Below are 16,127 nucleotides of genomic sequence, written 5' to 3'. Positions count from 1 at the left end.
GAGCGGGCTGAGGCGCTGCAGTCATGGACTATGCGGCTGGTCCCGGCGGAGGTTCGAGTCCTCCCCCGGGCGTGGGTGTGTGTGTTTGTCCTTAGAGTAATTTAGGTTAAGTAGTGTGTAAGCTTAGGTCGACTGAGGTCTGCGCAAAGCAGGTGAGCGCAGAGGTAATTACTGTGATCTCGCTTACAGAGAGAATCAATGATTCAAATTGTTAAAGACAGGCGTTCACAACAACAGCCATACAAACCTGTTGACTTCGAGGTTGTCTCTGTCAGGAAAAGGAGAAAATGTTTACGTTGGACCCAGGAATGGATGTATATCACGATAGACGCCAGAACTGTTATAGTTTCACTTACTCTGGTGTTATTTGCAGAAGGGTTTTTGGAGTGAACATGATGGTGTGTAGCTACGCCTATGGGAGGCCGTCTTAGGCACCTCTTCTCCGTACTGCAAGTGACTTTTTTTCCGCGTTGTTAGTTTTTATCTGATCGAAACGTCGTGCTGATTGATAAATACACACTAAGAAAAAAAAAGACGCATCTCAAAGGAGTTATCCGAACGGGGCGGAAATTGCTAGATACGGTGTACATGTACAGAAAACATTGGATGGTTTATTCAATAGGAGAAGCTCTCGTTGGTCCACCCTTGTTCCTTATACAAGCAGTTATTCGGCTTGGCATTAATTGATCGAGTTGTTGGATGGGATACCGTACGAAATTCTATCCAACTGTCACGTTAGATGATCAAAATCACGAGGTGATTGGAGGGCTCTGCCTATAATGCTCCAAACGTTCTCAATTTTGGAGATATCCGGCGACCTTGCTGGTCGAGATAGGGTTTGACAAGCACGAAGATAAGCAGTAGAAACTCTCGCCGTGTGTGGGCCAGCATTATCTTGCTGAAATGAAAGTGCACGATGGTTTGCCATGAAGGTCAACAACACGGGGTGCAGAATATCGTCGACGTAGCGCTTTGCTGTAAGGCTGCCGCCGATGACGACCAAAGGGATCCGACTACTACGAAAAGAAGTGGCACCACAGGCCGTCAGTTCTGGTTGTCTGGCCCTATGGCGGGGGACGGTGAGCATGGTATCCGACCGCTGTCCAGGGCGTCTGTAGACACGTCTTCAGCCCGGAATCTCATTGACTGGAGTAGAATTGTCTTCAGTGATGAGTGGCGAAGACATATCTGGAGACGCCCCGAACACTTGGAGGACGCCAATTAGACTGTCGCCCAAATACAGCCTGACAGCTAGCAGTGATGGTCTGGGGTGCCATTTCATTTCACAGCAGGACCCTTTGATTCCTATCTACAGCACTCTTACAGCACAGAGATACGTAGAACACGTTCAGCGTCCCGTTTTATTGATTAGTCTTCGTGTTTGCCAAACAATATCGTGGCCAGCAAGGGCGCAGGATCTTTTCCAGTGGGACCGTTTAGAGCATTATGGTTAGGGCCCTCTAATCAGCTGAGGATTTCAACAATCATGTAACGCGCCAGTTTGACAGAATTTGGCACGATAACCCTCAGACGACATTCAGCAACTACATCAACCCGTGCCATCGCGAATCTTGCATAGGGGCCAGTGGTGGGCCAACGCGTTATTGCTCAATTTGTGAAGCTCTTTCTCTTGAATAAAACCTCCAAGTTTTCTGAAACTGTAATTATTTATTTGTCTGTAAATTACAACACATCTAACGATTTCCGTGCCATTCGGATAATTCCTTCCTGATGCGTTGATTTTTTTGTGCTCTGCAAACATTTGACTGCTGTAAGTGCGCAATAACGAAACCAAAGATATACTTTAACCCATCCAGTGGATGTCACAGAAACTGTTATTATTCAGACAGTGTTTGTCGTAGAGCCTGTAGCAACTGAAATAATGGACTCGGTGAATCACTCCACGGGCAGACAGCGCCTGTCGAATTGGCAAGGACACGTTATACGCTCCTCCAGTGCATAGTCGCCTTCACACTCTCAGCTCTCTCGGGGACTATCTGCAGCGGACGCGCACGGCGGATAGGACTGTGCGGTAGTGCTGGACGGTACTTGCCTTGCGCTTGACGGTGGCGGTCTTGGTGGGCGCGCAGTGCTCGCCGTCTCCCGGGCAGTCGCAGCCGGCGCAGCGCCTGACCGCCACGCAGCTGGGGAACGTGATGGCGTCGTGCTGCGTCACGTTCAGCGTCACCATGGCGCGCCGCGGCTGGCAGCGCAGGCCCGTCAGGCGCCGGTGCAGCGACACCAGCTGTTCCGGCGACACTGCGGGCACCACACACCGTTTCTGCAGTAATGCTATCGAGTCCGTGCTAGACTGGGGTTACGAAAAAATGACTCTGAGCACTATGGGACTTAACAGCTATGGTCATCAGTCCCCTAGAACTTAGAACTACTTAAACCTAACTAACCTAAGGACAGCACACAACACCCAGTCATCTCGAGGCAGAGAAAATCCCTGACCCCGCCGGGAATCGAACCCGGGAACCCGGGCGTGGGAAGCGAGAACGCTACCGACGGACCACGAGCTGCGGACTGGGGTTACGAGACTACGGTTCTTTATAGCATAAAGGACAAATTAAAACAATGATTTTTGAGAAGATTTCTCTAGTTGAAAATGAACATGAACAGTCACTAGAGCAAGAAACTTCTTTTTTTATGAGGTTACCAGTTTATGCGCGTTTTAGACCATCTGCAGATCTCACACCATTATGGTAGACGGTGGTTGCGAACAGAGCAGGCGCGACGACTGCACGAATAAAAAAAGAAGTTTCTTGCTCTAGTGACTGTTCATGTTGGGTTTTAACAAGTTAAAACAATTAACTGTGTCGATCACTTTCCTTCTCACGACGCGTTTCGAGGGCTAGCACCCTCATCTTAAGGCACAACAGTGGAATACATCCAACTTTTGTTTGCTGGATGTAGCCAGCTGTCTGTTCTGAACTTTTTTCCGCTACAAATCATGTATAATTTGCTCTAGTTATCGTAATATGACACTGGAATTGTAAATTTTAAATAATAGTAAAGCTACTTACCAGATGTTACAGCTGAAAGAACCACGAGATTTATTATTCATAAACATTTTCATCATCATGTGGCACACTAACACGAAACAGTAGCACAAAAAGTCCAGAGATTGTGCACATATAGTAGAAATGAAGCGTCTTCTAAGTCAAAGAGCATTATCAGCTTCCATTGCGAATTGCCCCTAAGAGTCATTTCTTCTGATGTTTCGACATATATTTGCTATTTCGTTTTTGCAGTGTGTAGCTGGAGTCAGCCCAAATAAATATTGCTCGTCACGTCTTTAAAAAATGGTTGAAATGGCTCTGAGCACTATAGGACTTAACATCTGAGGTCATCAGTCCCCTAGAACTAAGAAGTACTTAAACCTAACTAACCTAAGTACATCACACACATCCATGCCCGAGGCAGGATTCGAACCTGCGACCGTAGCGGTCGCGCGGTTCCGGACTGAAGCGCCTAGAACCGCTCGGCCCCAGCGGCCGGCGTCACGTCTTTAATTTGACACCTAGTGTCGACAGTCAGCATAAGTTTGTTCCCTGTTACAAAGAACATTATTTCTAAGGCGCTGTTTTACGTTCCCATTCGACAGAGCGATCCAAAATTAGACTAATGTGATATTCGTCTTAGCGTGACAGTTCAGCAGAGACAGTAACAATAATCAGTACTCCAGTAGCGATTGAACAGCAGCAATGCACGCCGGTATCACTCAGAGCGTGCCAGGACGGTGCTGCTGCTGCTGGAGTGCTGTTTCTTCTTACATCCGATGTTCATCGATGAAATAAATATCGGACAAGACTAATTGTGGACTACTCTCTTGAATGGGTAATTAAAATATTTCGTTTGAAACGGGAAACAAACCAGCATTTTCCGTCGACACTGGGAGTCGAATGAAAGACGTGACTAACAGTATTTGTTTGGGGCCACTCCAGGTACACATTCAGCAAACGAAATTACAAATACCGGGTGATCAAAAAGTCAGTATAAATTTGAAAACTAAATAAACCACGGAATAATGTAGATAGAGAGGTAAAAATTGACTCACATGTTTGGAATGACATGGGGTTTCATTAGAACAAAAACAAAAAAAAAAGACAAAAAAAAGAACAAAGTTCACAAAATGTCCGACAGATGGCGCTGGACAGCAAAACGTCAGTGATTGCGCATGACAATCGTGTATAAAAGGAGCTCTAATGAGAGAGAGAATCAGATGCGCCAGCAGTCGCAGCATGTTGACGTTACCTGAAGAGGCGCTTTTAGTGAAGCTGTATTATCAGACGCGTGAAAGATCTCTTGCACGCGTCGTTTGGTGATTATCGTGTGCTCAGCCGCCACTTTCGTCATGCTTGGCCTCCCAGGTCCCAGACCTCAGTCCGTGCGATTATTGGATTTGGGGTTACCTGAAGTCGCAAGTGTATTGTGATCGACCGACATCTCTAGGGATACTGAAAGACAACATCTGATGCCAATGCCTCACCATAACTCCGGACATGCTTTACAGAGTTGTTCACAACATTATTCCTCGACTACAGCTATTGTTGAGGAATGATGGTGGACATATTGAGCATTTCCTGTAAAGAACATCATCTTTGCTTTGTCTTACTTTGTTATGCTAATTATTGCTATTCTGATCAGATGAAGCGCCATCTGTCGGACATTTTTTGAACTTTTGTTTTTTTTTTTTTTTGTTCTAATAAAACCCCATGTCATTCCAAGCATGTGTGTCAATTTGTACCTCTCTATCTACATTACTCCGTGATTTATTCAGTTTTCAAATTTATACTGACTTTTTGGTCACCCGGTATCTGCCGAAACGCCAGAGAAAACGCGCCTGACAGCTCTTAGGTGGAACACCCTGTGTGTACAGGGTGTTGCAGACATAGGTACAGATATTCTGATAATTGGTACCTTAATGTGTACCAACTCGCGTGTGTTAGTTATTTTTTCTCAGCGTCTAATGGTCTTTCACACAAACAGATCACATAATGTACTACCTAATGTTTTCTGCATGCTCGTAACTCCACAACGAAGTATGTGCTTGTCGGTATAGACAATTCATTCTGCGTCGATGCATCCACACTTCAGTGCCTAACCTTCTGCCCAAGGGACATTAAACAATGCATACTTGGAGGTACTAACTCACCTAAAAACATAACATTCGTAACAGCTATCATTATAAGTCTCCAAATGAAGTAAGTAGTGATACAGTGTTGTTCAAAATAATGTCCTCAGCCATCAACAGAAACTTCTGCCCTTATATCCATAATACCCTGTGTGTGTAGCGTGAACTAGAACTCTACCAACAAATTTCCAGTCATTGTTCAGAGAAATCTAGTATCAGGAACCCACGGAATCGGCGGATCATTACAGAGTAATTATGCAATTATGATTTATTTGGTTTGGTTCTGTGAAAATATCTTCACACCAGCGAAGTGATTCTAACATGTAAAAACCAAAACGTACAATATACTATACAACACATAGGGTAATTCAACAGTCCTCAGACAAAACACTGTATTGTTATGGGGATGCCCGTGCTGTGGGAACAGCTCAGCAAAGTATCGTTATGCTTGCCTTCCATTACATTCAATGAATCCATACATGAGGTGCATATCGGCCAACGCTTCATCAGAAAATCTGTCTATAGACATACTGTCCACATTTCGCACTTTTTTGCACTATTTTCAGTGCAATACAGATACAAAGCTAATTGGGACAAGAAACCTTAGTTGTTAATGTACTGATTGGTGATCTGGGAGTTGTTTTCAAGATTTAGATCAATAAAAACCAAATGACAGTAAAAGTTGGTGTCTGTCGTCTAAAATATTTGGGAAGGTTCCAAACACAGTCCATTGCCACTGTGACAGCTTTGTCATTGAAGATGTTTAATCCCTTTTTTCTGCTTGCGGAAAAAAAGTTTCAAGTTCTTCATAGAAGTTTCTTCACAGAGATTTTTGACCTTTGTTGTTGGTTTATGAATTATTATTAGTTTTATCTGTGTTGCGTCGTCAATGCGAGTAGCTATGGCAGATTTAGCATTGGGAATCAACATAATTTTTATTCTAGAGTTATAAGTGGTGGAACTGACATTACATTTGATGATAAAGAATTACGCTTACCGCAGAAAGGTATAACTTAGGAAAGCCACTTAAGCACACATACATTAAGGATATAATAAGAGCCACAAAGAATCCAGCAGATGCCGGTAAGGTTAAGAACAACACGTCAAGGAAGTCCACAGTCAACGCATGTTGTTATTGCAGTATCTATTCAGTATAACAAGGAAACATCACCAACTTGACCTCATATTCTGAGGAGAAAGAAAGCAATCTAGCAAGACATCAGTCCCAGAAATCGATCTCACTCGAAAATTTGGGCCATAATTCTGGCAGTAAGCAGTCATGATCTTCCGAAAGCACAGCTTTTAAGCTTCCGTGCGCCCCCTTTGTCACTCGCTTCATCTCATTTCATCCGCCTCATACCCAAACGCGAGTGACAACCAGAGCTCCCCTATTAGAGAGATGTCGAAAACCAGAGAAGAGGAGAGGGAAAGTGGACACATCTGCCGAACGTATTTTGATGTCTTGCACGAGAACACACGTTATTTTACGCGAAAAATATTAAATTATATGAGTACTTTGTATGCCAACATTACGCTCTTATCAGTTCAGTGTTGTACAGGGTCCGGCATAAAAAACTCCCCGATTACAAAGTAACGTGCAGCGGACAGTAGAAGGAGCAGAGTGGTGGGGGGCGCGTCGTTACGTAGCTGCCTACGTGCCGTTTTCAGTGTACGCCATGGCGTGGTCTGGTGAACATCGTGCCTTCGTAGTGGAAGATTTTATTCAAAATGGCGAATCGCCTATTAATACTCAACGTGCTTTTCGCGTTCGCTTTGCGCTCGGACGACGGGACCCTGTTCCCGATAAGAAAACAATTTATTCTTGGGTTGCTAACTTTCGTGAGACAGGTTCCGCATTAAAAAGGAAACCACCTGGACGACCACGGACTGCAACAGGCCCCGGAAATGTTGATGCAGTTAGAGCTTCAGTTCAACAATCTCCTCGACGATCCGCTAGAAAGCATGCGGCAGCATTACGGATATCTGATCGAAGTGTGAGAAGAATCTTGCATCGAGATCTTAAAATGCATCCTTACAAACTTGTAACTACGCAGGAACTGAGTGAACGAGACTGTGGTGTCCGTGTAAGTTTGTGCCAAGACCTTCTTCGGAACATTCGTCCCAACGATATTGTGATTTTTTCTGATGAAGCACACTTTCACCTTGCCGGAACAGTGAACAGCCAAAATTGCAGGTACTGGTGTGAACACAATCCCCAAGAACTTCATCAACGACCACTTCATAGCCCTAAAGTAACAGTATGGTGTGCTGTTTACAATTCCGGAGTGATCGGTCCTTACTTTTTCGAAGAAAATGACAGGAATTTAACCGTCAACAGTGAACGCTATTGTGCCATGCTCCGCGACTTTCTCCAACCGCAACTAAGGGAGCTTTTTGGTGAAATAGAGAACGTGTGGTTCCAGCAAGATGGTGCTACAGCCCACACAGCGCGGCAGTCACTGGCATTGGTGAAGGAAATGTTTCCTGGACATGTGGTCTCGTTGCGTGGAGACATTGGCTGGCCCCCACGATCGCCGGACTTAACGCCCTGTGATTTCTTTCTTTGGGGCTATTTAAAAGCAAAAGTTTATGAACAACGTCCACAATCTTTACGAGCCCTGAAAGAAGTAATTACACAAGAGGTTGAAGCTATTCCACCTGAAATGACTCAAAGAGTAATGAATAACTTCAGGGAAAGACTCAATCAGTGTGTCGACAGTGCAGGAAGCCATTTAAGGGATGTTTTATTTAAAAAGTAAGACCATAAGAGTATTTTCTAAAATGGCATAATATGTACTTTTATTTAGTATAAATAAAATTGTTCTAACTTATTTGGTTTTGTTTTTATTAGCTTTCCTTAAAGGGGAGGTTTTTCTGCCGGACCTTGTAGTAAGGGAATTCTCGTACCGACATTCTGGATTTATATACGTGCCTCAAAGTGAAAATGAATTAACATAAGCAACTGATCAATTATTATTCCTATTTTATATACATGTCTCAAAGTCAAAATGAATGAACCTAAGCAGATGAAGAATTATTACAAAATCAACTTAATGATTTTCGGTTTACAATTTAATCATACCAATCACGTTGAAGAATAGTGCATCCTGTGCAAATGTACTTCACTTTAACAGTGCCAAACTTAAAATTCAAAGAATACAACGCACAACAGCGATGTTAATAATTAAATAGCGTTACTCTGCTTCTTTAATGACACACTCATTCGTTTCAATCATTTACCTCTATTTGCGTATCGCAACATAAAATTGTTGAAAGCACAGGAATCCCTGGTATCAGCTGCAGGTGAGAAACCGTGCACTTCGCCATAATGAACAAAGTATGTTACCAATTTCAAAACAGTATTTGACAGACCTCTTACTCACTCCACTGTACAGTACTTCGTGCTCGAACAGTCAGTTAATGCAGTGGGGCAGAGCGAGTGACAGACAAACGGTGCGCGCGAATAAAGTTTAAAAGCTGTACTTTCTGAAGATCATAAATGCGTGCTCTCAGAACTGCGGCACAAAGTTCCGAGCGGGATCGATTGCTGGGGCTCAAATCTCGCTATTGTTTTTTTCTTCCCCTTAAAATATAAGGTCAAGTTGGTGATGTTTCCTTGTAAGACTTGCGAAACTGCCGCGTGGCAACATGTATCTCACATTTGCCTATAGCGAACAAACTTACTGTCTAGTGTATCTGTTTGAATTTTACCCAATAACAAAAATTAACAGCGCACATATGTGATAAAAACGTTCCGTTAAATGTGTGATTGTGGTTGTTGAATGTAGCAAAAAATAAATAAATTAACAACAAATAGGTGTCATGTGTAAGTTTACCAGTATGTTTAGAGGAAGGTACAGGCAGTGGTAAACATTTGAGTTGATTAAAAACTTCACGAAGTTTCTAATATAACGAATACCGGCAAGATCATCAGTATGGAGCCCATAGTGGTATGACTCGGCCGAAAACCAACATTTCCTATATCACAGTGGGATTTCACACACAACTCGCTCTGTTCTGTCCCTGGGTTCGTGACGTCCCGTGGGCTACCAGTCACTCGTCATAGGCTCAGTATTCGGCAGACTCCAGTTCGGCTCCACAGTCCGACGAACCAGCCGGGCTGCCCTGCGTGCGACTCCAATCATGAGACACGGGCGAAGGTGTGCGTGCGTCAATAATGTCCTTGCTATATAAGGTGTCCCCTATAAGACTCACCAGATGCCATGCCCATGATGCTGCTCCTGTATTTCGATTAAAATTATTTTGTGATTCACGATTAAGCAAAGTTAGATTGGACTCTGAAAAAAACTGGACTGTGTAAAAATGGGGACTGTGTAGGGGAGCTGATGATAGCGCAGTTGAGCGCTACACAAACCAAACATCACCATCATCATCATCATCATCATCATCACGATTAAGCAAGTCGTGCAGTAGGAAACAGCCAGCAGCCACTAGTACAGCGGTTTTTTAGACCAGTACCCCTGAGTGCAATCAGACATTACAGACATTAACAAGTACCCTCGTCCACCCTGCCATCACTTGGCCCCCTCCCCCCCCCCCTTCCCCTCATATTAACACCAACTTCAGCATCTAACTAAACTGTAGAATGAAGGACTTTCCTCGGAACACTTTTATTTTTAAAATGATGAAAGATGAATGATATTTAGGTTGCATGTGTGTGTGTGTGTGTGTGTGTGTGTGTGTGTGTGTGTGTGTGTGTGTGTGTTAGAATGTATGACGAAGGAATTCGTGGTGCATCGCAAGTGGCACTGACAACTACTTCCCAGAAAAGAAAGCTAACTACCCACAGTGAGGGTACACACTTGTTTCAAAAAGTGCTTTCCCTGCATTATTCCTCTCCATTGCGGAACTTGCTCGACCTGCACACTGTAATCCCATTTAAAATCAAACATGTTCAGATGTGTGCTCTATACTTATTCACATCATTGTTGCACTCCTCAGTTCTGAACCCGCAGAAACTTCAGACTGTTAATGCTTTCAGTCTAGCCACTCTAACAATAATAATAATAATTATTATTATAATAAATTGTGTACAGCACAATAGTAGCTCTCATGTAGTTACGCCGTGTCGTGCTGTCAATTAATTCGTTTATCTGTTTCGAAGGGAGAAATGAAAAAATTTCCGGACTGCTGCAGGTACTATCTACAATTTGGAGAAGACAGTTTCTTCAGATATTTATAAACTGTTACGTATATGTCTCACTTTTATCATCAGCGATGTACGGAATAAAGCACGACATATGTGTGTAGTGGGTGGACTGCGTGAGGAACCTGTAACCTCCACCGCATTAGTGCTACTAACTGAGAACAAAGTAATTATTGATAAATGATGTAATCAGTATTAGATTCTTACAAAACTGTGATAACAGTAATCATCTTTTAAAAATAATTTAGTTTCTTGACTGAAACAGAATCGTGTGGTTTGGTTTTTACACCTCAGAAAATTTCATTTACCACCAGGTTGGGAACCAATACACTAGTAGTTCGTTCTCGAGAGTCACGCGTTCGCCGCGTTGCCTATTCCGTGGATACCTGGAGAGTCTCGTAAGGAATAGCTGTCTGAATCCTTGAAACGCTGTCCCCGCCACTGCAAAGCAAAGATATTTTATTCCAGCTCTACAAATATTAACAATTTTTTTCTGTGATTCGTGCATGGAGTCAACGCAGACTATCCCTATTCAGGGCTGTTTCGGGCAATGCTCAAAGTTCTTCTACGCCTTTATCTTGGACAAAAAGCCTTAGAATATTAATTTCATACGTTCAGTCGATGGAGAAAAAACAAATTCGGCTGGCGAGACATTCAGTTAAGTAAATAAGAGATAATCTCCACTCTTTCCAATCTGAATATGTAAGCGCAGACCAAATGTGGTTTAAATTCAAAGAAATAGTATCGACGCCTATGAGAGACATATACGAAATAATTGAATAAGAGATGGTACTGATCCTCCATGGTGCACTAAACATATCAGCACATTGTTGCAGAAGCAACAAGCAAAGCGCGCCAAATTTAAAAGAACGCAAAACCCTCAAGATTGGAGAAGTCTTACAGAATCTCGAAATGCAGCGCGAACTTCAGTGCGAGATGCTTTTAATACTTTCCACAACGAACCTCTGTCTCGAAATCTGGCAGAAAATCGAAAGAGATTTTGGTCCTATGTTAAGGGGAGCCGGAGGTGCCTATGCTGCCCATTTTAAAATCACTAAGTTTGAGGAACATTTATGAATAAACTACCAAATAGAAAAATTTGAATTTTTTTTACATATAGAGTGGTTTAGTATTGCAGTTATGACAGAGGGATTTTGGAATATCTTTTCTAGTTTCCTTCCAATTATCTTTTTTATTAATGACCCAAATTTTTTTTTACAAATAATTGCTTTATAATTAAACTGAAATGAAACTACTGAACATATTGCCAAATGGTTGTGTTACAATGTAAGTTTCGCCACTAGGAGTGCTGTATAAAAATTTCATCTCTCTAGCTTGAGTGGATTTTGAGAAAATTTCCTTATATTCGAAAAATTCTAATTTACAGGAAATGGCTATCAAAGTTTCTCAATACTTTCCTGCACTATAGGATGGGTTATCAGGGTCTTCTTCTTCATCCTCCAAACTCTTCCTCTTCTGTCTTCTTTTCTGGCCTGTTTTTCCATCATACCTCATATGCCTTTCTCTTCTTTCTGCTCCTCTTATCCTTTCTCTGTCAATATTTCTTAGTGCTCGTACAGTGTTCACCCCAGCTGTAAATCCTAATGCCTTCAGAACTTCACACTTCACACTGTTCCCTTGGTTGTAGGTTGCTATTGCATCATAAATGCCAAAGTGCAGTGTTTTTATGCTTACAAACACCCTTTTAGGAATCACTTTCCAAATCAAATTGTTTACGCTCTCATTAGGATTCTGCGTCTTTCCGTGTAGACATTTGTGTAACAATTCTGGCTGTGCTAAGTTATGAAAAATTGGTTTTATTGCATTTATCACAGCTGCTGGCAAACCATGTTTGTGATCATAGACCTTTTTTGCATTATATTTGCACCAGGAATCTTTTGGGCACAGCCTGTGTTGAGGGTATTCATTGGAAGAGGCAGTATGAAGGAACAATGCCCACACTGCTTTTTGCATGTCACTAACATTACTAGTATGTTGCCTTATAGCATACCCATAGTATCTCTGTAGACGTTCAATCACCTCATCAGTAAGCCTGCCTCTCCCTCCTATTGTCTTTCCATCACTGAGCTTACTTGAACCCAAAGTTTGTTTGAGCCTTCGAAGCCGTGCACCCATACGCTTTTGCACATACCCAATGCATTCCAACTTTTCAACTACAAATTCATTTCCATATGGTTTCAGTTCCTCTATAGTCTTGAAACCTTTGGAGTCACCATCCCCAAGGTAGTATTTGCTAGAAGATGTCACAGGGTTATGGCCGGCCATGTGTTGCTTAGCAGAAGAACGCACTGTTTCAGTAATTGTAGTATCGCAACTTGGCATTAGTGTTAATTTTCTTTTTCCTACGTTCTTCCTCTTCTTATATACACGGTTACTAAAACGTGGCATCGTAACCAGAACAACGCTTTACACAAGAAGTATAATACTACCAACAACAGGCGCAACACTGAACTAATTCGAAACGGTAAACAGCAAAGAGACGATGTTCCGCGCTCTTAGCGCTTCATTTGTCACAGAAAACAATGTAGCCAACCCTTGCACACTCGCTGTATGCGTAACATAAGGCGCTGTATGCGTAACAGGCCGAGAAGATCCCAAGCAGTTCGCCAGGAAGTCACGAGAGGGTGTTAGATGCATTCAGCGGCCGCCCATTTCTTTTCTTTCTTTTTTTTTTTTCCTTTATTGTGTTTCAATTCCCCATCGGGGCGGGCTGGCAGCAGCATAGGCGCTGCTCTTCAGCCAAAAGACAGAACAAAACAATAGAAGACATTGAAAAACAGCAAAGGAGAGAATAAGGTGAACATAGATATAAAAAAGGGGGAACAGCATGGAAGACAAAAAAAAAAAAAAGAAACGGGGTGACTGTAAAATGGAGATAACAAAAAACTGTTTAAAAGTAGCACATATAAAAAGCCACACACTGCGACGGTTAAAAGAACACAAGGCACAGTATGACTGGAGCATAAAAGTAGCGACGGATGGCATAGCACATAACGTAACACTGACGGCGAACCTCAAGGCAGGACACAATTAAAATCACATCTCTTGACGCACACGAGTAACAGCACTAAACACAACACTGATGTGGCACACTGATGATGAGCAATACAGAGGATCTGCCAGGCGCTAGGAGATGAGGGAGACCTGAAGAAGGGAGGGAGTGGAAGAGATGGGGGAGGTGAGCAGGGGGCGCACGGGAGAGGGCCAGGTAGGGTGGGAAGGAGAGAGGCAAGTATGGGGTGCAGGGTCTCAGGGGAGGGGGGACAGAGGGAAATCCGCTCTGGGAGAAGGAGGAAAGAGGAAAGGGGGCCCTGGGGAGGGGGGGGGGACAAGGCCAGGTTATAGTTGGAAGGAAGGGTAGATGTCACGGCGAAGTTCGTCATCCGGGAAGGGGAGGCGTTGGAAATTGCCCTGATGAAGGAGATGGAGGGTGTGGAGGTGGAGAGAGGGAGGGATACAGTGATAGAGGTGCGGCAACGGGCGGGGGGTGGAGAGGAAGGAGGAAACCAGAGGGTGGGGGGGATCAAGCCTGCGAACAATGTAAAGGATGCGGAGATGTTGGAGGAACAGGAGGAGGTGGGGGAAGGGGATCAGTTCATACAGGAGCCGTGTGGGGGAAGGAAGGCGGATACGGAAGGCAAGGCGGAGCGCATGGCGTTCAAGGATTTGGAGGGCCTTGTAAAAGCGGGTGGGGGCGGAGATCCAGGCAACGCTGGCATAACAGAGGATAGGACGGATAACCGCCCATTTCCTCTGCAGGCGTGGGAAATATGTTAATAACTCCACTTCTAGGGCGAGTAGAACAATAATTCAAAGTTTACATTAAAGAGGAATGTTCCAATTAATTTTTGGTAGCAAAAAAAACCTTAATTTTTTGTATTTGACCACCTCCGGCTCCCCTTAAGTACACCAGCGGAAAGCCACAATCAATACCTTCACTGCGTGATAGCAATGGTGATGTTACTGATGACAGTGCCACTAAAGCAGAGTTACAAAATACGGTTTACCGAAATTCTTTCACCCAAAGAAGACGAAGCAAATTTTCTAGAATTTGAACAAAGAACTACCAATGTGAGTAATTTTGAAGTATATACCCTCAGTGTAGCAAAGCATCTTAAATCACTTAATAAAGGCAAAGCCTCCGGTCCTGATTGTATACCAGTCAGGTTCCTCTCAGAGTATGCTGATACAATAGCTCCGCATATCTTATATGCAACCGAACCCTACCTTAAGACTGGACAGTTGCACAAATCACACCAATACCGAAAAAAGGAAATACTAACATCGATTTGCAGTAGGACTTTGGAACATGTACTGTGCTCGAAAACTATGAGTTATCTCGAAGATATGTGCTCAAGTGATTCAGAAAATATCGTTCTTGCGGAACACAGCTAACTCTTTATTCTCACGAACTAATGAGTGCTATTGACAGGGGACATCAAATTGATTCCATAGTGTTAAATTTCAAGAAGGCTTTTGACATCATTCCTCACAAGAGACTTGTAACTTAATTTGATTTTCTATGGAGCATTGTTTCAGTTGTGTGACTGGATTCGTGATTTACTATCAGAAAGGTCATAGTTCATACCATCTGACGGAAAGTCATCGAGTAAAATGAAGTAATATCTGGCGTTTCCCAAGAAACTCTTGTAGGCCCTATGGGCCCTCTGCTGTTCCTGATCCACATAAACGATTTAGGAGACAATCTGAGTAGCACTGACTGTAAAACCTGGATGTGCAAATAACTGAATTACAGTCTGTGGGAGGCACACGAGGTGCCGAGCGGGGTTAAGAACAAAATGCAGGACCTGTGAACAGTCTTTAGAATCAGGCTGGATTCCATTGGAACTGGTGTGCACGTTGTGATTCAATTTATAATGTATTACTGATCTAGATTTCAGCTATAGTATAGTTATGATCAGTCCCAGAAATGTAAGAAATACAAAGGAATCAGACCCTGAATGGCATCAAAGTAGATCTATGTCACAGTTGCGCAGAACTGGAGACTCCATAGAAAGTAACATTCCTTATGAAGTGAGTCATGTAGCTTCAACAGGCTTTTAAATTCACGAACATAGCTTGTATACAACTAAGTTTCCTGTCTACAGACCTATACAACCAGCCGCAGTATACAACATAGAGGACGAAGAACGTCCGCTATGCCAATTACATCTGTGTAAGACTAACAGTTCAAACCAAATTTGGTATTAAAATAAAAGTAGACAAAAAACAGTTATAGTAGAATACAAGTTTTGCATTAAACAGATGGCATGATAAACTAAGACCGAGATAAAGACTTACTGGAACAACCCTCTCATCATGATGTGAAATATGGGACTTAAAACTATTGTTAAAGCTTTTTTTAAAAAACTTTTGCTTGAGACCTTGGTGTAAGCAAATCACAATTATTATTTTTATTTTTAATTTATTTTACAATGTCTCGTATAAAACACCAAAAACATGATAACACTCTACATAATACAGTCTTGTGAGCTGTAGTGCTACGGCCGTTAAGAGAAAGTAACATAAAATAAAGCTCACTATAAAATGTTCACTCACAATTCAGTTAACTATACAATGGCCTGATTTGAAGTTAATAACACTTACTGAACGAAATGCCAATAGTGAGATTCTGTGTTGCAGTAACTCTGTGCCTAGTGTTGCTTGGTTATCATTTCCGTGACGTCTTGAGTGGTGCCGGCTTGGTGAAGCGGCAAGGGATTTAAGAGCGCGGGGGGCTCACACGAGATCTGCTGGGATCTGAGAATGTTCGTACACACTCGTGTTGGTATCGCGGCT

At 42.9% G+C, this 16,127-nt stretch overlaps 1 protein-coding gene across 2 annotated transcripts in view; it reads right to left on the bottom strand.

Moving 5' to 3' along the window:
• The window catches only part of LOC126145661 (vascular endothelial growth factor A-A-like), a 165,708-nt gene that overhangs the window by 40,269 nt on the left and 109,312 nt on the right, over positions 1-16,127 (bottom strand). For both annotated transcript variants that reach the window (XM_049915573.1, XM_049915574.1), the window contains one exon: positions 2,054-2,259. In XM_049915573.1, coding sequence (XP_049771530.1) covers positions 2,054-2,259 — 206 coding nt within the window. The remainder of the gene's footprint in view (positions 1-2,053; positions 2,260-16,127) is intronic.

This window comes from Schistocerca cancellata, chromosome 2 (assembly GCF_023864275.1).
Source record: "Schistocerca cancellata isolate TAMUIC-IGC-003103 chromosome 2, iqSchCanc2.1, whole genome shotgun sequence".
NCBI classification, from domain to species: domain Eukaryota; kingdom Metazoa; phylum Arthropoda; class Insecta; order Orthoptera; family Acrididae; genus Schistocerca; species Schistocerca cancellata.
The sequence above is the reverse complement of the archived record's forward strand: the minus strand, read 5'-3'. Positions and strand labels throughout refer to the sequence as shown.